We start from the raw sequence: 22,716 nt of genomic DNA on the forward strand, positions 1-22,716 counted from the left end.
GTTAACGCCATTTGTGCTAGGGATACACACTGGACTTGATTTATTATTCATAATGTAAATGGCAGCCTCAAAATCCAGAGGAAAGAGTCATCTATTTACGCTTCATTTGTATATCTTCTTAGTTTATTTCTGTATGAATACAGAATAAATCTGATGCTATATGTGTCTTCATTTTTGAGATTAGACTGGTCAGTCTGGTGGTTTTTTTTTTCTTTGTAGGTTTTGGGTTTTTTTAATTCCTTTCCAATTTGTTTTAGTTATTTGCTTAAAGATTAAATTTTCTTTTTCATTTGGGATTAACTGACCCTTGGCAGTAACACAAATTGAACATGTTAGGCTAGTTTACTTTGAAGCGAGCCCAGCAGCTTCATACCTGCAGTTCTGTGAACTCTGGTGCAGTTATTAAAAAGCTAGTCTATGCCATCCATGTACACAGTGAAGAAGAGGTACTTTTCTGGTTTACTACTCAGAGTACCTGTGTTAAGGTGTCTTTTTGCAGGACCCTTGTTCCCTTGCACTGGCTATTCAGGAAGGCTTTGGAGACTAATTTGAAGTAGATGTCTAAACTTATGCAGTGTAAACACTTTTTTATCTTCATTGAGCATGTCACGTATTTAAACTGCGGTAACTAAATGCACGTTCCATTGTTATCACCCAGTGGCTTCCTTGTGTAGATAAAGCCAAAAGCACATTTTAGGTGAACAGCTTCTCAAGTAGGTACGCTTTGAAGAGTGAACAGAACTACTTTATAAATAGTTCTCTAATGGAGTGAGCACACAAGGCAAACAGATAGGCTGAACTGCAAGATGCGCGAAGGTGTTTATAGGTCTGTCACCCAAGTGCACTGATGCAGATCTGCAGATAATGAAGAGTTGGGGAAAACTGATTGTGAGGTGGAGCCAGAGTACTAAGGGGAGTTGTGCATGGTTGTTAAAACTGCCAGGTCTTGTCGTATAAAGAATTGGGTGGGTTTTGGTGTAACCAAAATGGGCTCCATTTATCTTTAACTCCTTATGTTCCATAATTTCATTCAAAGGTAATACTTTTAAGTCCATGTAACATATTTTATATTTGTGCTGTCTCCTTCATGACTTTACATTGGTCAGCCTACCTCTCTCTATCTGATTCCCACTACACTGGATGTTCAAGAGGTGGCTGTTCTTCCACTAGTATGTTTTAAAAGAATTTGTGGAAGCTTCATATTCTTCCATCTTGCTAGCCTTAAATAAATAATGCAAAAACATGGGAACTAAGTTATCTACATTTAAACTAAAATGATGCTGATTAGGCATTTGGGAGAGCCAACAGCCAACAGATGAACTTTTTCGTGCATTAAAACAATTAGAAGTTGTATTTTTGAGGTAAGCATATCTTTTTTCTCCTGTGGAAAGAAGAGATAACCTGACTGCAAATATAAGGCTAACTATAATTTAAGGTAATGAAATCATAATGATATAAGGAAATTTTCAATGAACAATCCTGCACATTAAAAAATATTGGTTTGCTGTGTTTATTGCTGAGCAGTACAGACACTTGCTTGTTATGTAGTATAGTGGCATGTGTTCAGTAATGAAAGAAAATCCACAGTAAGTTTAATCACATTAGATCAGATCTTGAAAAGTTCATGTGGTTTATTGGATAAATTTGCTCTGTTTTACAGGCTCTGCTTTTCTACTAGATGTTTCTGTTAGTGCTAATGCTAATCTTAACTGAAAAAATCGAAATATCCTGCTATTGTTGTATTGTTTAGACAAGTGGATAAGAAGTTCGTATTAGCAAAATAATTCCTTACTACTTTTCTGTCTTTACTGTTATATTAAGTACAGAATTTTACTAGCTTACTGAACACGTAAAGATTGTGCTCTGGAGTTTAGACGTTCTTTGTTTAGAAAGGGAAAAACCCCAAACAAAATGAATAAGTGCACTTTAATACCTTTCATCAAGATTTTGGACCTCTGAAGAGGCTGTTAAATTGTGAACTGGATAAATACCTCAGTTTGTGGTTGCTGTGAAAAAATACTGCTTAAATGGAATCAACTGCCCCATTCAGTCTAAAGGACTGTTGTCTATATGTTAATATGTCTTATAGTTAGTGTGGAACAGATTAGAACGTCAGAGTAATTTGGAGGGTAACCATGATGTTGAAGGTGGGTTTTTTTTTTTGGTGGTGTTTTTTTTTATTATTTTTAAGGACACCCTTCTCCAGAACCTGGAAAAATCTGTGCAGCATTAAATCCTGGCAAAGGTGCTAAATGGGAGAATCGGGAATGTGATCAGAAACTTGGCTATATTTGTAAACGCGGAAATGCTACTTTAGAATCTTTCATTATTCCTACAGGTAGGTTTGGTAATAAACTCTCAACAAATTATTAATGAGCAGTGTTTTTTATATGTAATTCCAATAAGTATTTGTTATTGCACATGCTAAAACCAAGCAAAGGTCTCTGCAGGGTGTGCCTTGACCGAGATTCCCTGTAAAAGTGAACAGCATGTACTTCCTTTTTGTTCTGGCCTCCCTACTTCCTGTGTAGTAATCTTTCTTCAGTAGCTTGGAGTTCTGAATTGCAGAAATCGTGGAGTTCTCTTTTCCAAAACCATGCAGAACTGTCAGGTTTTGTTCATAAAATAAAAAGAGAAATAATCTAATGTTAAATAAAAAAGTAATTATCTAAAGCCCTACGTACTTAGTGAAACTAATTTATTTTTTCTTGCTGTCATTTTTACTACTTATGAAATAGAGTAAGTTTGCCAGTGCAAGTTGGTAGTGGACTAGAGGGATTTAAAAAAATTCTTTTGAGAGAGTTAAACAATTTTTATAGCTATCTCTATTTATATATTGATATATAAAATATTTATTTATGGATATATAAAGTATGTTGCTTATGAAATTATTTAAATTATATATATACAAACAAACGCTTTTTCAGAAGAAATGTAATTCTGGCACTTGCCAAATGTACATAGGAAAGACAAACAGGAGTAAGTTTTCATAGCTTTATTTAGACCTGTTTACTTACTATCTCTCAGTGTACTATGAAAACCTTGTAACTTATTCCTTTGTTTCATTACTCCTTTCTGTTCTTTCCAAGCTTTTTTATCTTTCCAGGACATACAGGTATCTCCTAAATCCACTGACATTATTTTGTAGAGGTTGTAGAAGCAGAAAGCTAAACCATTACTGGTTTTCATGTCCATTTAGTAATATGCATTACTGGCAAACCAGATGGTTTGGAAACTTAAGTGTTTGACATTTGGCTTAAAAACCATATTTTTAAGTGTTTTTCCTGCTTTTGCCAATATATAACCAGTCCAGTCAAAACTACTTAGGACAGTGGCTTCGTGCCTAATGTGTTTTGCTTTATTGCTAAGAGATGAAAACCACGAGAATGAGATAGTGTTTCAATAATTAAATATTAAAATCAATATTTAATACTTGAATTCATTAAATTAATACTTCAGTATTTAAATAAAGAGTATTTGTTGCTGTAGCTGCATATTTTAATTATTTCCTAAATTGAGATGCTTTGAGTTTTGTTAGTATTTGTATACCAAATAGTTTTAATTTATATATAACCAAATAGTTTTAATTTATATAGGTTGTCTTTGATTGTTCAGTCGGCTAGTCCTCAGCTTTTCAGGTTTCATACATCAGTTGTTAAATACTTTTGCCTATAAATACACCATCAATTCAATACTGGCTGCTCTATTATTTAGATTTAAATTTAGTTTTGGGGCATTTAGTGGCATAATTTCTTTCTTATGTTTGAGGCTTTTGATTCCCACCTCCCCCAGTTTGCCAGTAAATTGGAGGAAGAACAGAAATGAGACAAAAGTTTTCAATTGTACAGAAATTGCTGAGTAAACATGGTGACAGATTAATGAGAGATTGGCAGTGATTCACTTCATAAAATATTTTCCAAAATGTCCCATAGGAGGAAGTCATAAAAGGAATAAGCATGCGATCATTCAAGGTGTTAAGTGCCCTCAGCTTCTAATGATGTAAAGGAAAACTCATGGCAGATGATGTTTTCCTGACTAGGGCTCCTGAGCAAGGAAATAAATTAATCATAAATTCATACAGCCACTTAGTTGTGGACTTAACATTAAAGACAGAGGCAATCCTTTGAAATGGTAACCCTGGAAGTTATAATTGAGTCTAACAAGGTAGTATGTGAGAACTGTGGGACACAACACCACTTTACAACAGAACATAATTATGCTTGTGTTCAAAACAAAGAGAAAAATCTTTACGGAATTGTTATTTTTGTTACAGATGAAGATTTTCACAAAGCTAATAGCTGTAGTCTTTTTGTAGCAGAAGTTTTTTTTTCCAGCAGGGGGCCACAGAATTGTATACATCCAAGTGGTGTAGAACCCTAGGGCTTGACAGCATTTGTCCTGTAATACAGCAAAGTGGATTGACAGGAACCTGTTAATTTCACCTGCAAAACCTACTTTTTTTTAAAAGTTCATTATCTAGGGAAAGGCTTTCTGGCAGTCTACCTCCACCAGGTGACTGCCAAAATAGATTTCATTCCAATCCAACAAGGTGTGGTGATCTTAAAATTATCGTTTCCAAATGTTTCATAAAGCATTTGATTAGAGGAAATAAATGCTTATAGTGTCACTGCCATGACTGCTGTGTGAGCTCTCTTATCAGACCACAGAGAATGGATATGAGAGAGAGAAATTTGTATGCCTTAATCACCAGACAAACTTCAACTAGTGCTTTCACCCTTTTAGACACCCAAGTCAATCACTGTGAGATCTTCAGATTTCAGGAAGCCAAGCTTATAGTTTACAAAAGTATTTGCTCTCTATGTGAGGAATAACCATTCTGTGCTTACACACTTCATTTCTTGTTGTCTTGATCTATTCCACAGTAAATTCATTGGCCTGACATTTGTGATAACATTGTTTACAAATTAATGTGATTTTCTTTGTTACATCTTATTTGGTGGTTGGTGGGTTTTTTTTGGTTTTTTTTTTTTTTTCATTTGCATTGCTTCATTTGCTTAAGTCAAACAGTGTTCAGGGAGTAGTACTTTCTTCCATTAGGATGAAAAAATAGGTTGCATGGCTTTGTGTTGTCATGTATTTTTTTTAAAAAAAGAGAATAAGGAAGCACAGAGTTCATTTTTGCTGACTACTGGAAATGAAGAACTGAAGACTTTTTCTTACTGAGAAATCCACAGCTATGTTGTTCAGTAAGACTTGCACCAAAGAAACTAGATTGTCAATTGCTTTTCTTGTTTTGTGGCCTGTAACAAATTCCCTGGTGTTACTGGATTTACAAGCAAAAGATTCTCCCGCCCTGCCAAGCTGCTTTAGTGGTGACAGTAATAGTCTCACAGTCTCCTTTGGTCTGAAAAAGAGGCTCTCACGGTCTCACTGGGGAATAAATACCTGTGTGACTGACTTTGTAGCCATGTCTGAACTGCCGATGTCTGTTCTATTCAGTGTTTACAGTTTCCAGAAGGGTGCACTAAGTTTGTTGGAGGTGCTTATATGGCTAGATTTTTTTTTTTAGAGCAGTTTTCTGACTGTTGTAGCAAAGCACTGTGAAATGCGTATGCTGAGAGCTGAGACCAGACATAGGACAAATTAGGCAGCAGTCTGAAGCATCAGACTAACCTCTACAACAGCATTTGCCACCTCTTTCCCCTCTTATTTCTCCCACCACCACCACATACATTCAGTCTCTTTTTTCTGGGGTTCTCCCAACTCTCTGTTCCACTTCTTCCTCTCCTGTGGCAGGATTGACAGGGCTCTGACTGAGCACTGAGCACCTTGTCTTGGGTGACAAAGTTTAGTTGTACTTAAACCTTGTGAGAACATGCTAGCACTTTCTTGAGGCAGATCTGTGAGCAGCAGGGACTGTTTATATCTGTTCTAGCAATCCGTGTTGTGAACTAACTATCTACTAATTAATCAGCAGCATATTCCAGTTGAAACTGGGTATGTGCTTGCAACCTGGGCCTGACTGGTCATGACTTTGGATATCTACTTAAATATTTCTATGGAATATACCCCAGTGTTACACACAAACATGTTGCTTCTCCTTCCCTGACATACACAAGACATTTTGCCAGCAGAACTTCCGCAAACCTGCTGTCCTTGTTCTTCTACTCAATATATTGGTGCTTCCTAAACCCATCTACTGATTATAAATAAAGTGCTGCAAGAATCATAATTTGTTTCTACAACAGCAATATTTTGTTCATTATATGTTTGGGTGGAACTCCTCTGAAGGCTGAATTGTTTGCTAAACATTAATGTGGTGGTTGGCAGGACTCTGGTGCTTTTCTGTTGAACTTTTAAAAGCAAGTTTTAAGTACGAATAATTTACTTTGACAGTATAATTTTCTCAATGAAGGTTTTTAAAAGGATTCCTAAATGCAGAATTATTTAGATTCTCTTGTGATCTTGTAGAACCAGTTACTTTTTTTTTTTTTTTTCCCTAGTCTAGCAAATGGGGCTAATCCATGAAATGCCTAAGGTTTGGGGAAAAAAATTACCCTCATAAATATGTTATATAAGCTCAGGTTCTTAATACACAGCTATATAGCGTGGAGAAGGAAGAGAAATGCTGACATGACTGTAGAAAAATGATAAAACACAGCTCTGCAAACCTTACCTTTTACTATGTATATATGCATATAAAAGTCAAAACTGTATTTTATGGTAAGTTTTAATTCTGTCTTTTCAAAAGATGGAAGCACTTGTTTGCAACTGTAGTGTTCTTAAAAAAAATCTGGAGGCTTTAACTTTTAATCATGCGAGTAGATTATTATCCCAGTACATATTTTTCAGATCTGCTGTTTTTCATGAAGAAAACATATAATTAATTTGTTTGTTAAATCTTTCCTTATGTGATTTTCAGTCTCTAGTTAAGAATAGAATTCTGAAACTCTTCATTGCAATTTTTCTTTTCAGAGACTAATGTGCCTATTCGATGTCCTGATCAATGGATGTCGTATGCTGGTCACTGTTACATAATTCACAGGGACCCCAAAATATGGAAAGATGCCTTAACATCTTGCAGGAAAGATGATGGGGATCTGGCGAGCATCCATAATGTTGAAGAGTACAGCTTTGTTATTTCTCAGCTTGGGTATCGTGAGTATTTTTTAGCAATAACTTATATATATTTCCTGTTAATAAAAGGAGGACACTGTTTTAATTGTCCTGATCACTGGGTGCAGAAGGCCTTAAATTTTAAATTTAAAGAATCTTTGAAAGAAGAAAATGCACAATAAGAGCATGAAAAAGAGCATGAAAACCAAACAACCTCTACTGTCACAGAAAAGCTATGGTCAATGTTGTGGATTGCATCAAACCCAAATACTTATTTCTTAGGGTCTACTTCTAGCTCCTTTTATACAGATTAAACCAATTTTCAGCCTTATCAGAAGGTGGAAGTATTCTTACTACTGGTCTGCAAAGATAGATGAGGGGAAACAAAGTCTGTTGGTCAGAGACAGTTTGGGAAGATCTGGGTCCTATTATAAGCACTGCCGTGTCATTTTTCAAGTCACGCTGCTTGTGTTTATTCTGAAAAAGGAAGCTGTCAGTCCCAGTATGTGGATTCAGATGTGCCCTAAATTAAATATGGTACTTAGGTGTTTGGCTTCTGAGTGCACGTTGAAGTTGTTGCAAGGCAAGTTAAGTTACAGGTGCTGTGTGCTCATTAGGGTAGATGCAACCATGCTGACCCTCAAACAGTTTTGAGTTGCTATTGCTTTACAGGAACATGATTTTGCATGTAGGATCAGTTATTGCTTTTTGATGGGAGGAGTGTGTTTAGACCTGTGTATGCTTCTTTGCAGTAACTGGTGCTGTGTGTGCTATTAGTGCCAAGTAGTGTGAGTTTGTTTAATCTTCACTGAAAGTGCAGTAAGCTGCTTTGAGCTGCAGCGTAACAGCAATCTTGCAGTGGCAGTCACGAAAAAGCAGATATGCTTTGTTTTTGTATCCTAGCCAACTCCATGGCAACTTGTGCTTGTTTTCATGTTCCTGAAAGAGTGATCTGTTGTTCTTTCAGGAACATGAAACTTTTACTTTTTCAAAGGAGATTATTAAGAAAGGTGGGACCTCTTGATGAAAGATTAGGACATTTTAAAGAAGTTAGGCTCTAAAGGAAGTTAGTGTATATTCACCTTACTCCTTGGAAGCAGATGATTTCACAGTTCAATGCCTTCTCCAAAGACCTTTCCTGAACTGACTGCTCTGCACTGTTTTTGTAAAACTAAATGTTTCTGAAAGGCCAATAGTCCTGAAGGAAACCAGACTTCTCACATACGGCACACTCACTGCAACAGACTATTTTGAAAGCATTTTTTTCAGAGGAGCGAAATTGGAACAAGTAAAGAAGCCTTCTAAGGCAGTTTATAACAGTATCACATTACCCTTGTTCACCACTGAGATGAGAACACTATGTATTGCAGTGCCTAGAAAATCTTGTCTGCATCAGAACTCCGCTGCAGTATGTGCTGTACAGAAAGAACAAAAGTCTGTCTTTCAATTCACAGTCCCATGATAAAACAAATCATGAGATTTGTACAATGAGATGAATATTGTCATAGTAGCTGAGCTTTTGTTGGCATCACCCACAAAGGAGAACTTCAGGGAGGAACACGAATAAATAAGTGCATTCTGGATGTTTACACAAAAATCCAGCATGTGATACAGCACAAACATCCAGAATGCACATCTAAGAGAGTGGGAAACAGCTTATTTACAAGTGGCTGGAAAAGAAAATATATGTTATTTAGTCACCCAGCTTTCGAGATGATTGCAAAACTCTGTGACAGCATTTCTTCTTCAGAGGAGAAAATGTTAAGTAGGAAGAAGCTCCACAGAGCCAGAAATGGCTCTTGGCAATTTCTGATTTGCATGGCTTATTTAGCTGCCTTTGATGTAATCGTTTTGTTAAAGAATGCTGTTTATTGTTCATATTACCATGGTGTGAGCTCACCAGAGTAGGAGCTTTGGCCATGAATGAGGCCTCTGCTGTGCTAGGTGCTCAATAAACATGGACAGAAAGATTTAAACAGGTAACTAAACAAAAAAGAAGTTAGAAAGCATGGATGGCAGTAGCTAAGGAGTGAACGAAAGCATGATGTGCAGTGGAATTTGAACAGGTTTCCATTTTGATAGCAGAGAAGAGTTTAAAGGGGTGTAATGAGATCTGACGTTGGAGGACTTCTGAACATGAAGAGCAGTCTGGAAGATGAGGTGAAGGTGCCTGTTTGAAAATAGAGACTGATGTGCTGTGAGTCTGAGCCCTTCTTATTGGGGAAGAGATAGTAAAGACAGTATGGATGAGCTATGAGGGCTGATTATACTTGAGTATAATAAAGATGAGAGAGGAAAAGAGAAAGGAGAGAGCTGACTCAAAGTGACAGGCTGGGAAGGTGATTTTTGCAGCAGCTTGGTTGGTCAAAATGGAAGGCCTCCATGTTCCTGTAACTAGCAGATGGGAGAAATGTCACAGGAGAGTTGTAACTTGTGAAGCTGTCTAGGAAAACCTCCATCTGAAATGTGTTAATCAGAAAGCATTGCCTTGGAGCAATGATTTTTAACTCTTTCAGAGGCACTTCTGTTGCTAGTGTCAGCAGCAGCAGAAAAGAAAGTTCCAGTTCCAGTGAGAGACCTACTCCTACAGCTCATGTCTTTTTGCATAGGTTCACAATCCCATCTTTAATTTCCATGGGTGATTGTGTTGTTAGGTTAACTGTGGTTAGTTTGGATAAAGGGTGCTAGAGGAAAATTAACAGAAGACAGCCAGAACTATGATAACAAACTGATCAGGAAAAAACCTCTGAGTATTATAAATGGGTGGTAGAAGCACAAGGTCATAAGTGTTGCAACACAAACAAACTGGTAGGCTGCAACAAGGCTTTACTATCAGTCAGAGTCTACTGTCCATGCGCTTTCTCTTTCCTCTAGAGGCCAGACCACAGCACTCCTCCTCCATCCAGCCACCTCTCCCACACTCCTCAGAGGTATTTAACCACTTAGTGGGAATGAGCTACAGCTGCACATCATCCATGCCAACCAACCCACTGCCTCTGAGGCAAGGCCCCATCTGTATGTTATCAATGCCAATCAACCCACTGCCTTCATTCCTCTACACATAATGGTGTAAAAGTTGTTAAAAAGTAATCTCCCTGTCATTTGTGAAAAATACTCCCAATGAGTAAGTTCTAGCAACCAAGTAGTTCATACTCTGATTGGAAAGACTGCTATCTAAAGAAAGGTCTGTGGATGTAGTTGGCCAGTGTGATCTGAATCACAGTGCTGTGGATAAAAAACCCCACCTGCTGCTTTAGTGTAGGCTGGATAACAGACTACAAATAAATAATTAAAAAATAACTAAAAATTGCCAATTGTGCTGAACAAAGTCATAAAATCAGTTCTGGAGAGGAATACCCTTTGCTGATGATGGAATTTTGACTGATTATAAATGCCAAAATTTTTAATCCTCCTTATTCAAATAGCTTATCTGCAACAAAGCTAGGTATGAACATTGTAGTAGCAACACATTATAGTGGAGCATTTTGGGTACAGACAAATTAGACCTCTAAGAAACAGCTGCTGTAAAGTAACATCTTTGATCAGTCCTGCATTTCCCTTCCAGCCAAAACCCAGCAGTAAGTCTATTAACTGTAAATTGAAAAAAGTCCAACAACTACATTAATTTCATTTTGCTCTGAAATGAAATACAATATAGGAACACGTGTAATGGGAAAACTCGCAGGTACTCTGGTTGTCAGCTCTAAAAGACAACACTGGGTGTCTGAACATTAGAAAAGAGGGCACATCTTTCTTCACTATACTAAAGGTAGGAGGAAAAGGAGAAGTGGCATTTTGTTTAGGTGTTTATTCATGTCTTGTTACAAGAGTTTTGAGCTGGAAAAAAGAATGAACCTAGTTGTGTTGCAACATAATTCAACAAAGAAAGTATTTTGGCTGTTTTATACAAAGTTAAACACTCTTATTTTATTGCCACTACAGTAAGTGTCCTTTCCTGATGATGAGCAAGTATATGAGGAACAGTCTGCCCTCTATGAAACAGGGAGCCTTAATTTCCTGTGACTGCCTTTTAAACTTCCTGAGAATAAATTATTTTGTGTTCTATGCAGATAAAATCTCACATCATATAAAAGGACTGTTACCAACCTTGCTAATCATATGTTTTAGAGCCAGCTGATGAGCTGTGGATTGGGTTGAATGACCTCAAGGTTCAGATGTATTTTGAATGGAGCGATGGGACACCTGTCACCTACACCAAATGGCTTCGTGGAGAACCCACTCATGCAAACAACAGGCAAGAGGACTGTGTTGTTATGAAGGGAAAGGTAAAGTCATGTAGTTATTAACTTAATTATTTTTAAATTTCATTTATCATTTGGGTTTTTTTCTGTGCAGGAGCACAGAAGTAGGGGATATCAGTGCTTGAAGCAGACTATTTTAGAGTCTTATAGGTGTTACTTTTTTGAGGAAGCATCCCTGTTCAAGGTTGCTAGAAAGTTGTTTTTGTTGTCTTCCTTGAGAAGCACACAAATGGTGGCTTTGCTTGAGAGCAATTACCCCCCTGGCCCATATTTCTGGATTTCAGTTTGTGCATGTGGGCTCTTTTGGAGAAACTTTTAGTTACACTGTGAAGCACATGAACATGTAAATTCTTTTCTTGAGGAAACTTCAAAGACATTTCGGACATGTTTGGATTTTTTCTGCTTTGACTGAATATGGGATATACACCTACCTTAAAAAATGTACTAGCAATTTTTAATTATGTTAAAGAGAAATACTATCTGTAGAAGAAAATAGAAGCCACCTTTTTCTTTTTCTAGGTAAAGCTATAAATCTCAGGTCTAGGTGGATTAGATGTTATGCTTGTATCTGCACTGCCCATGAAGAGCTACGAGAGAAGTAGTTAGCAGTGGCATTAGCAAAAGCCTTTACTGAGTGAGTGTATACCTGTAGAGGAATGAAGGCAGTGGGTTGATCAGCATTGATCACATGCAGCTGTGGCCTTGCCTCAGAGGCAGTGGGTTGGTTGGCCTGGATGATGTGCAGCTGTAGCTCATCCTGCTAAGTGGTTAAATAGCCCTGAGGAGTGTGGAAGAGGGGGCTGGATGGAGGAGGAGCAGTGTGGTCTGTCTTGTGGAAGCATGAGCATGGACAGTAGACTCTGACCAATGGTGAATCCTTGTTGCAGTCTACTGGTTTGATTGTGCCACAACAATCGGTGCCCTGTGTGAGGCTGATTGAGTTGGATTCTGACTACAACATATACCTACAACTGAACAGCTGTGCTTTGAAAAGGCTGTCTTCCAGAGTGTGACAATGGTTGATGACCAAGGTGTACTACAGGAACAGAGACAATGCCTAATGCAGAAGTCTGTGTGTGATTTTGAAATATTGTATTTTTCCTTTTTGTGATAATTAATAATACTGAATTTACCATCTTGTTCAGGCTTTACCTATTTTATCAGGAGGAAAAAAACCTGTTTACCCATGCAAAATTAAAACTTGAGCATTGTACTTTTGGTGAGCGTGCTTATAAATTGAAGAGAACTAATTTTTTTTTTCCCAGTTGGCCTGAATACTATTCAGAGCTTACCTCATAGGGCAACATGTGGTTGGGTATAAAATAAAATTAATTCAGTGGTCAGGGTCTCAAAGCATTAAGATTTGGACTGACTGGTCGTGTCCAATATGCCATGCCAAAAGTGGCAGCATTCAGTGCAGCTAGGTAACCTGTGATTGTTACTCAGAAGTGGAGTTTCTGATGGCAGGCTGGCATGCTCAATGCTATGGTCAAGAATCAGATGAAGACACCAGTTTGGGTTGCTGGGCCTTGACTTTGGGAAGGGAAGAAGCAGAACACTCCATCCTCTGGTACACCAAGCTTTTTCCTCTTCCTTCACCTAGCTTGTCAGTACAGAAGGATCTTGGGGTCCTCCAGCACTGAATATGTATCAAGTGAGACTTGTATCTGAACCTCAGGGGCCCTTTTAATTCCAACAGCAATGGATAGAGATGTTTATGGCTGTAGCTATAAATAAAAGTAGTAGCCTGCTGTTCCATTCTGCTGCTTTAGGAGAGCTGTCATCCTTTTGCTTGTATTAGTGCTCCAAAGCAATATGGAAAGCATGATGTAGGTTTTGGCTGAAGAAATAAAAGGGAGTTTTGATTTGTGAAAGAGAAATTTGAAAAAGAGCAAAAGTCTTCAAGTATACACAGCTTTTTACAGAGGTTGCAATTCTTCCAATAGTTCATTTAGTAAAAAGGCAGAATGAGCTACTTACAGCAGGGTTTTTAATGTGAGTAAGAACAGGTTAGCTGGAAGCCAGCGGGGATATTTGAAATAAGTTACTTCCCCTCTGAGGGACTGAGAGAAAGGATGTTTTGAGGTTTTACAACTACTTCTTTGGTTCTCAGAGAGTGTGAACTATTACAAAACGGTTCCATACCCATTGCTTTATGTGGCTGGTCTCTCTGCTGCCCATAGATGCAACAGCAGATCATTAACCTTCAAGTATAATGAAAAAACAGAAAGCACCGGTGAGAAACAAGGATCAACTCCTTCCTAACAGATGAGGAGCCAGAAGCCAAGCAAAATACTCCAGCTTGCAGGGACAGAGCCTGTCCGGCCAGAGCCTGTCCCGCTGTCCCCAGTGAAGGAGCACTGCAGGAGGGGTAGGCAGCTGGTGGCAGACCACACCCCACATCTGGGATGATAAGGTGGGTCCAAGGTCCAGCCCAGTAGCTGAGTCAGGATCAGGACTGGAGGGAGTAACCAGGGTCAGACACAATCCAGTGATGGCTGGGCAAGCCCATAGTGACAAGGTAAGCCCAAAATCAAGCCAGGAAGGCAGTCCAAAGGTCAGGGTCTGGATCAAAAAGCCCCATAGCCAGGTACAGACATTGCTGGAGCTGGAGACAAGTACTTCTGTTACAGTGTAGGCAGGGATGGAAGGCCCAGGTCTGAGTTTTAAGTGGAGCTCCAAGGGCCCATGGTCAGGCAGGTGGGTGGAGGCCCCAGGTGAAGATGGTGGGGGGCCATTTAGGTCTATTGGTGCCCTCACTCCACTAATAGAAAGTTAGAAATGAATTATAACAGCAAGGCATACAACAATGATATTAAAAAGGACTTCTATTTTTAACATGTTTGTTCATTGTGTAACAATTTTTGTCTATTTGTCATTGAATTTTATGGTTGTTGAGGCAGTTTTATTTGAACTCCTCCTTCACTTCACTGTTCTTACTTTAATTTGACTCCGTACCTTTTGGACAGTGATGCAAATTAATGTGATACAAATTTGTTACAATATAAAGAAGCTACTATCTGTCCAGTTTAATGATTCAAAAGGATAGCTGTCCACATTTTTCTACCATTCTTTTTGATGAGAAGACTCTTTTGCTTTCTATACCAAGTTGTAAGTCAGACTGGTAAATATTTATTTCAAGGCTAAATTTTAAGGTCTTGATGCTTTCCATCAGACCAGGTTTTCCTTTGGGTTAAAAAGTCAGTAATTTCTATTGTGAGAGTTATAGATTAAAAGAACTACACACATTTTAGCTATATACAGACTTTTCATGTGACTTTTGTGTAGAAGGCTAATTTTATTGTGGATTCTTCTGAACTCTTTCAAAATACATATCTATTTAATAGTTGGTCTTAGTAGGAAAAGTAACTTCAGATTCCATGGAAGTTGCACTGGTCCAGTATCTCCTGGGATCAGCCATCAACTGACCAAAGAATAATTATAAGTTGGTTTTCCCTGGTTTTTGTTGCGGTTTGTCTACCTAGAGTACATGTATGGTTACATTGCTGATTGTTCCGGGTTATTCACTCCGTGGCTGAAGTCACCTGAATCCATCACTTATTTTTATGAAACAAAACCTGCCCCTGTTAATGACACCAGCTTATTTTTAAAGGAAGTATTTGGATTTAGTTAATGAGGAGGTAGGAAAACAGAAAGATATTTGCAAAAAGCAGCTCCTAAGACATGGTAAGAAGTCCCTAGAAATTACTGTATGAATTTCCCAGTGAAGACACAGTTATGGGAAGACAGCAAAGGATCTTCCTGCAACTAGAGCGCCAAAGCTTCAGAGTGAGTTTTCCCGTGTTGATGAAATCTAAAGGTTGTGAAAGTTGTGCTTATTTCTTCCAGACTGAGAAGGTCAGAATTCTGGGTGGTTATTTGGAGTGCCTACCAGCCTAGTGAGAGTGAGAAACAAATAGTAGGAGATGATGAGACAGCCATCAACGGACTTGCCTTGCAGTCAGGATAGGACAGAAAAGACACAAGCACTACCCGAACATCCTAGGGTTCTTCATTGTTGTAGGCAGTAGTGTTGAGCTTTGGGAGAGTTTTTGCTGGAAGCAAAGGTTCATGAGAACTTTGCACACTGTGGCACAGGAGACAGTGTATTACCATGATGATTATTTTATATTTCGGGGCGAGGTGGGGGGGGAGAAAAATTGCCACCAACCGATATGATTTTACTTATATGAAAGTGGAGTCTTTAAGGCACAGGAGAGAGAGTGCTTTGCAGACGTTTCTCTTACTCTCCCAATACCTTAGTTCATCTTTTAAACCAAAAAAAATGTAAAATATAGTGGGAACATGGTGTGAGGTTCCTTACCTTCAGTACAGCTCTCACTGAATGTCATTACTGCTTCTGAGAATCTGTAGTATGAAAAGTAACAATGGTAATTCTAATTTTGACAAGGAACTTTTTGTATCTTCAGATTTTTATATAAGTATTAACTAGGAATGTAGTCTTCTCTTTGTTTTTTTTCTGTTGAAACTGGGTTTCTGCAGAGAGAGATGACATTTCCCTTTCCTCCTGCATGCTTATTAAATCAGTAGTCTTTGTAAAGATGTTGTATTGCTGTTGCCTCCAAGGGTTCACTTTTCATTGTACATCAATGGTGAATCAGCCCCAGTAGAAGTGAGACTGGAACGAGGTTGAAATTAAGTACTGAACTTAGATGTAGGTTTTGCTTCTTTTAAAGCTAGCAAAAAAATTTGGAGGCTAAATCCCACTTGATTGTGATGTTCTCTTCTTATATTCAGGATGGATTTTGGGCAGACCGTTCTTGTGAAAAGAAAATTGGCTACATCTGTAAAAGAAAACCCATGTCAGAAGCTCCTACAGAAGATGAAACTGTTGACATGGGCTGCCAGAGAGTAAGTGATCAGAAAGCTGTCTGCTCTGAGTAGGCTGCTAGGAATGATTAAGAGGAGAAAATGCCACCTAGGTGACAGATAAAACAGGGAAAATGGGTTCTGTGTTGTCATTATAAGATTTGGCCTTCTCATTTCTATGGCAGATGGGATAGGTGATACATATGAATAAATCTAGGCTTTGACTGTCATTTGGCTTTTGATGCTCCCTTTCTTTTTCTGGAACATAAACCAACACTGAAACCTGTTGTCCCTGCAGCAGGCCATTTTTCCTTGATTGGCATTCAAGCCTTCCCAAGGAATTTGCCTGTACCAGCCTTTGCTCTTCAGCTCTGCCTATATTTTTCTTAAAATTATTCACAGCAGGAAGGGTGTGCTTGTCTACATACTATTCTCAAGGCTTTGCTATGGTCTCTGGCAGTGCTTTCTACTTGAAGAATTTGTTAGGAGTGTCTGAGCAAAACGAATCCGTTGTTCTCCTTCTGAACTGCCAGCAGGTCTATTGTTTATTCAGTAATGCTCGCCTTCTGGTAACATAACACTCAGAAATTCTGGAAAAGCTACTGTAATTTGTTATGTCACAAGGAATCTTACTGGGTTTTTGTCTTCCATGAAGAAACTGCCTTTTCTCCCAAGTCTGCTTTCTACAGCTGCATAGGAAGTCTTGGATGTTTATTCCCGATATTTGTAAAAGACTACCCAGGAACCTTAAATATTCAACTACTGGAGAAGATAAAGGGATTCTCATTTTTATGGATGTTATCCTTGTCTAGAGAACTAAGTGTGTGCTCATAGAAAAAGTCTCTCATAGGTTAGAAATTGGAGACCATTAGAAGAAAATTTGTGTGAAATGTGGCTGGTCAGAGCAAACTCTTCCTTTGTAAGCATATTCTTGGGTTAATGACATTTGAACAACAAAACATTAGAAGAGAGTGTTACTGTTGATTAATAATAAACAAACTTGTTTGAGGTGTCGTTCACTTTCTGAAAAACCAAGCTGAAAGTTGCTTCTCAAGACCATTCCCATGATTGTACAATGCCTCTGTGCCAGTTATAATCCTATACTGGGCATTAAATGCACACAGCAAAGCCTCTCATGCCTTTGTAAGTGTAATGCACTGATTAAAAATTCATTATATGTGAAAAATTGATTTATGAAACAAAATTTTAAAAAGCTTTGATCCTGCCTGTTTCCAGTCTGGCTTTTTCAGTTCAGTTGTTCCTTTGTCCTGTGGTTAACTGACAGTGGTATAAATCAGTTCTGTTTTTTGCTGTTTTTTTTCATTTTCTTTTTCTTTCTTTCTCTCTTTTTTCTTTTTCTTTTTTTTTTTTTTTAAAGATGTTTTAAAAAGCTGCAACATATGTGATCATGTAATGTTTATTTTGGCAGGGTTGGAAAAGACATGGTTTTTATTGTTACTTCATTGGAAATACATTTGTATCATTTTCCCAAGCAAATCAAACCTGTGGAAGGCATCAGGCCTTTTTAGCAACTATTGAAGATAGGTATGTAAAAGTCTACTTGCATGAGGGGATCACATGAGGATTTAACACCTAGCATCATCTGGATATCAAATAAAGACTGATCTGGACAAAAATGTTGCTTGAGAGGACAGCTGTCTGTAGATACAGAACTTCTCACAGTTTTTGCTTGTATATTAAAATCCAGGAATTCAGTTTATAGTAAAAATATATTATGGCTGTAAATTCAGTATTGATATAGATGGGTATGTCAAGGAAAAAAAAATAGAATTATGTTTTCTATTTCCTTAATTGTAGTGGCTTGAGGATGGGTTTTACTTGAGTGAAGGGTGCAGAATCCAGTTTTGATTATTAAATGAAGAGATATGGCTCTGAATTCCTTTCAAAACTAGTTCAAATGAACAAGAGGATATCGCTTGCACCTATCTGGTCTTCTCAGAATTGAGCTAATTTGAAAAAAGTTAAATAAGAAACCAGTGATGATAGAAGTGCTTGGTACCTGAAAATCCATCACAATTCAGACAGGGTTCAGTGTGTTCTCCATTTCTGAACAACTGGTGCACATTATTGAATGCGGCATATAGGGAAAATGAAAGGGTTAAGAAACAGCTTATTTTGCTTGCAGTTGACTCAATGCTTGACACTTTCTTTTATTTGTTTCTATATAATCTACATAGATCTGTTCTAGTGTGGAAGCTCTATATCCAAACGGTAGCTCTTTAAATGTAGGTAGCACTGCAGCTGTCATACAAATGGTTTAACATTAATGTGGTCTTCAGACTAAACCTTGTTAAGGGGAGACTTTTATTTGGTTTGATTTCTTAGGAGCTGTTTGTTTAGACACCATAATGAACCATGACAGGCTTTACCTCTACATAATTTTGGTTTCCCAAACATAACTTTTCTTGCATGATCATTGGATGTAATTTGCAGTGTTCCTTGTTTTGATAATTTAGTATCATACTACTCTAGCCTCTATTTTTGTGTATTTCTTCAATAATGATGAGATTCCTTTTCCAGTTTTGGATTTGCCTGAAGCAAGAAGTCATTAAAATGCAAGGGTACTAGAAACTCTCAAAAAATACAGTGCTATAACATATAAGTCATATCAGGTTTCTTCTTTCCCACCAATTTCATGTCAGTCCATGACTATGTCAATTTCTTTACTGGATATCTGAAGAGAAGGCAGAATACTCTGGTATTATGAAGTTTACAAAATATCTGTTATGTAATTTTTTGTTACGTGTTTTTTTTTCAAGTAAATCCATCTAAGCTATGCTTTCAAGAACTTACAGTTGAAGTTCTGAGAACATTCTGATAAATTTATGAGAAAACCCTTTTACAACTTTAAAAAATATATTTAACAGTATTAAATTAACGGTTGTGTTCTTTTGAACAGATATGAACAAGCCTATCTGACTAGCCTGGTTGGGCTGAGAACAGAAAGATACTTCTGGATTGGACTTTCAGATGTAGAAGAAAAGGGAACGTTCAAGTGGGTTAATGGTGAATCTGTCTTATTTACACACTGGAATTCTGAAATGCCTGGTAGGTATGACTCTATACTGTTTAATAAATCCAGTGCCCAAAAGCAATACTCACTACTTGAATTCCTTTACTTCGTTCCTTAGTCCTCTCTTGATGGTATGCTGACTGCCTGCTCTCAAATGTATCTGGCTGCTTTCTTAAGTGTGCAGTGCTGTTGCTAACTTCCAGCTTAGTGCTGAAATGAGTTTTTAGCATGAGCTTGGGAATAAACTTTAAATTGAGATCAAGTTTCTGATTTGCATCTGTTCTGAGAAAGTCTGTGTCTGTACTATGGAAAAGCAACCTCTGCAGGCATATTGCGTCCTGCTTACAAGTCCTGCCTGTTCAGCCATATCTCATAGCACACTTGCTAGCTGCACGTTTTGAGATGTGTGAGATCACAGCATGCATGGAGCATCTCCGGTCCTAGAGAAAATGGGATTGTAGGGAAGGACAGGATGTCAAAGGGAAGATTTCTATTTAATCTTTTCTCAGTTAATATCTTCACCAGACTAATTGTCATTTCCTTATTTGCCAGGTTTTGCTGATGAAAACATGGCATTTTTTTGTGTGCTAATTAGATTATAGGACTGGGAGGTCATTTCATCTCTGAGATGATCACATCAGAAAGGGGATAGTCATCAGCTATCAAGGTTCTGGCATTTGGCTTTCAGGAGATCTTTTAATTTTCTTTAATTTCAGTGCCTAAATGCTGATTTGAATGTGTCAGGTGGAGTGGTAAGGCTATGTAGACCATGAATCCAATACTAGGCTTGTATATAACAAGTTTGTTTTTGAAAATCATAGTCAGATTAAACAAATTTGAGAACCTAGCTCTAACCACATCTTCTGTTTTAGGGGAGAAGTTGTTGGATAGAAGGTTATGATGTTGCTAGAGTCAGCCACTGGAGGTGATTTGATGTGAGGCAAAATTCAGTATCAGATGTGGCTGAACCACAGATTTTTTTTCTTTTTTTCTCTTTCTTTTTTAATTTTTTTTAACTTCATGGATTAGAATCATTGAATTGTAGAATCACAGAATGGTTTGGCTTGGAAGGGATATTTAAAGATTGCCAAGTCAGCCTCCCTGCCATTGGCATCGTGCATTGGATCAGGTGGCTCAAACCCTTCTACAACCTGACCTTGAACATTTCCAATGATAAGGCATCCAAAATTTCTCTGGGCAACCTGTTCCAGTGTCTCACCAGGCTCATAGTAAAAAAATGTCTTCCTTATATCAAACCTAAACCTACTCTCCTTAATTTAAAACCACTGCCTCTTGTCATGTCATTACAGGCCCTGGTAAAAAGTCTTTCTCCGTCTTCCTTATTAGCCCTTCTTATATAATGAATGGCTGCAGTAAGGTCTCCCTGGAGTCTTCTCCAGGCTGAACAATGCCACTCCCTCAGCCTTTCTTCACAGAAGAGATGTTTCATCCCACTGGTGATTTTCATGGCCCTCCTCTGGATCTACTCTAACATTAGAAACATTTTTGACTCTACACAAAGACTTAATTTCTGTCAGGATAGAATATGAATTTTTCTGAACTCTTATGACTCTTTAAGTGTTGCTTTTGTGCATTCTTGTTTACAACCAGGAAGAAAGCCAGGCTGCGTTGCCATGAAGACTGGAATTGCAGGTGGATTATGGGACGTAATAAAATGTGAAGAAAAGGCAAAGTTCCTGTGCAAAGTGTGGGCAGAGGGAGTGACAGTTCCACCTGTTCCTACAACAACTCCTATTCCCCGGTGTCCAGAAGGTTGGGACTCAAACAATCGTATTAGCTTCTGTTTCAAAGTAAGTATGTTGCTTATTTCTCCATTAAGGTAGTTTCTGTTCTGCACATGTATGCAATAAAAATCAGTATACATATGTCTTACTGTTTCATAAGCTTATTTACAGATTAAATGTAGAGGTCTCATTCCCTTTTTGTTGAAATGCTTATGGTTTTGTTTCTTCCATTAAAGTCTGATCTTCAGGTCTGATCTTCTGTTCTGAATTTCCAGTTTGTTTAAGACTGAACTTCCCATTCTTTTAAGAGTAAAAATGCCTTTCTCCTGGTTGTTGTCTTGCAGCAGATACTCTTGTCAGCAATGCAGTTTGCTAACTGGGCCTGAAGACCCTCATACTAAGCTTGTGTTTCACAGCAATGAGCACTCAGAAACCCTATATTCAAAGTTCCTGTAATCCTTTGTCCTTGTTTCAGCTGGGATAGAGTTATTTTTCTTATTAGTAGCTGGTGCAGTGCTGTGTTTTGGATTTGGTGTGAGAATAAGATAGATAAAGCAGATGTTTTCAGTTGTTGCTACCTAATGTTTACACTAAGTCAAGGACACTTCAGTTTCTCAGTCCCTGCCAGCCAGAAGGCTGGAGGGACATAAGAACTGGGAGGGAACACAGCCAGGGCAGCTGACCTGAACTGTCCAAAGGGACATTCCATTCCATAGAATGTCATGCTGTGTATATAAACTGGGGGCAGTGGGCTGGGACCTGCCGCTAGGTGCTCGGGGACTGGCTGGGCATTGGTCAGGGAGTGCATCACTTGTGCATCATTTGGGTTTTTTGCTCCCTTCCCTTTGGATTTCACTCCTCTCCCCTTCCCTCTCCTTTTCATTACAATTGTTGTTATTATTATTATTTTATTATTATTTTTATTTTATTTCAATTATAAGTTGTTCTTATCTCAGCCCTTGAGTTTTAGCTTTTTCCTGATTCTTCTCCCCATCCCGTTGAAGGTGTGGTGGGGAATGAGTGAGCAGCTATGATACTTAGTTGCTGTCTGGAGTTAAACCACCACATCCCCACAGAACAAGTTAATTGTAAATTAATTGCTTTTGGGTAGCTAATCTTGATCTTGTGACCTATGGCCTATTTTGCCTGATTGCAAAATGCTCTCTTTAGCCTTTTTCAAGAGGAGAGCAAAAGAAAACATGGCTTGAATCTCAGGAGTTTTGTCGAGCTATAGGAGGAGATCTGGCCTCCATTAATGGGAAAGAAGAACAGTACGTGATATGGCGTTCTATTGCGTGAGTATCTGTACTGTGGTCATCCTTTAACTAGTTTTTTGACCTTTCTGAAACATTTTATTTAAGGTGTATGTTTTTACTTCTGTATAAACCAGTCTGCATTAATAATCTGCATCTTTATCAAACACAGCAAAAAAGCAAAGCTGATGAAATAGCAGGAGTTGTATGACTAGTGGCTATTACCCCAGAAACTAATGCTAAAATGAGATTGGCAAGATATCTAGCTGAGGCAACATTTATCATCTGATGTAAAAATATTTACTGGGGATTTGGGGATCTTATAAAATTACCACAGATGCTAGTTGTTTTCACATAAGCAAGTGTACAAATAGGGTAACAGTTGTGATATAAATCTGGTCGATATGTTGATTGTTTGTCATTTTTATGAACTAATCAGAAAGCAGAAGCAACTTCAGTTTCATTTTTTCCTACACAGGGAATGTAACTAAGGTTAGTGAGTTCCTGAATGTTAA

The 22,716-nt window shown here is 38.0% G+C and overlaps 1 protein-coding gene across 2 annotated transcripts in view; it reads left to right on the forward strand.

The window, feature by feature from the left end:
- Positions 1-22,716, forward strand: part of LOC101917436 (macrophage mannose receptor 1-like) — a 66,576-nt gene that overhangs the window by 14,568 nt on the left and 29,292 nt on the right. For both annotated transcript variants that reach the window (XM_005228848.4, XM_027777252.2), the window contains exons 6-13: positions 2,192-2,338; positions 6,937-7,119; positions 11,206-11,363; positions 16,098-16,211; positions 17,599-17,714; positions 19,090-19,238; positions 20,815-21,014; positions 22,119-22,243. In XM_005228848.4, coding sequence (XP_005228905.2) covers positions 2,192-2,338; positions 6,937-7,119; positions 11,206-11,363; positions 16,098-16,211; positions 17,599-17,714; positions 19,090-19,238; positions 20,815-21,014; positions 22,119-22,243 — 1,192 coding nt within the window. The remainder of the gene's footprint in view (positions 1-2,191; positions 2,339-6,936; positions 7,120-11,205; positions 11,364-16,097; positions 16,212-17,598; positions 17,715-19,089; positions 19,239-20,814; positions 21,015-22,118; positions 22,244-22,716) is intronic.

This window comes from Falco peregrinus, chromosome 5 (assembly GCF_023634155.1).
Source record: "Falco peregrinus isolate bFalPer1 chromosome 5, bFalPer1.pri, whole genome shotgun sequence".
Lineage (NCBI taxonomy): Eukaryota > Metazoa > Chordata > Aves > Falconiformes > Falconidae > Falco > Falco peregrinus.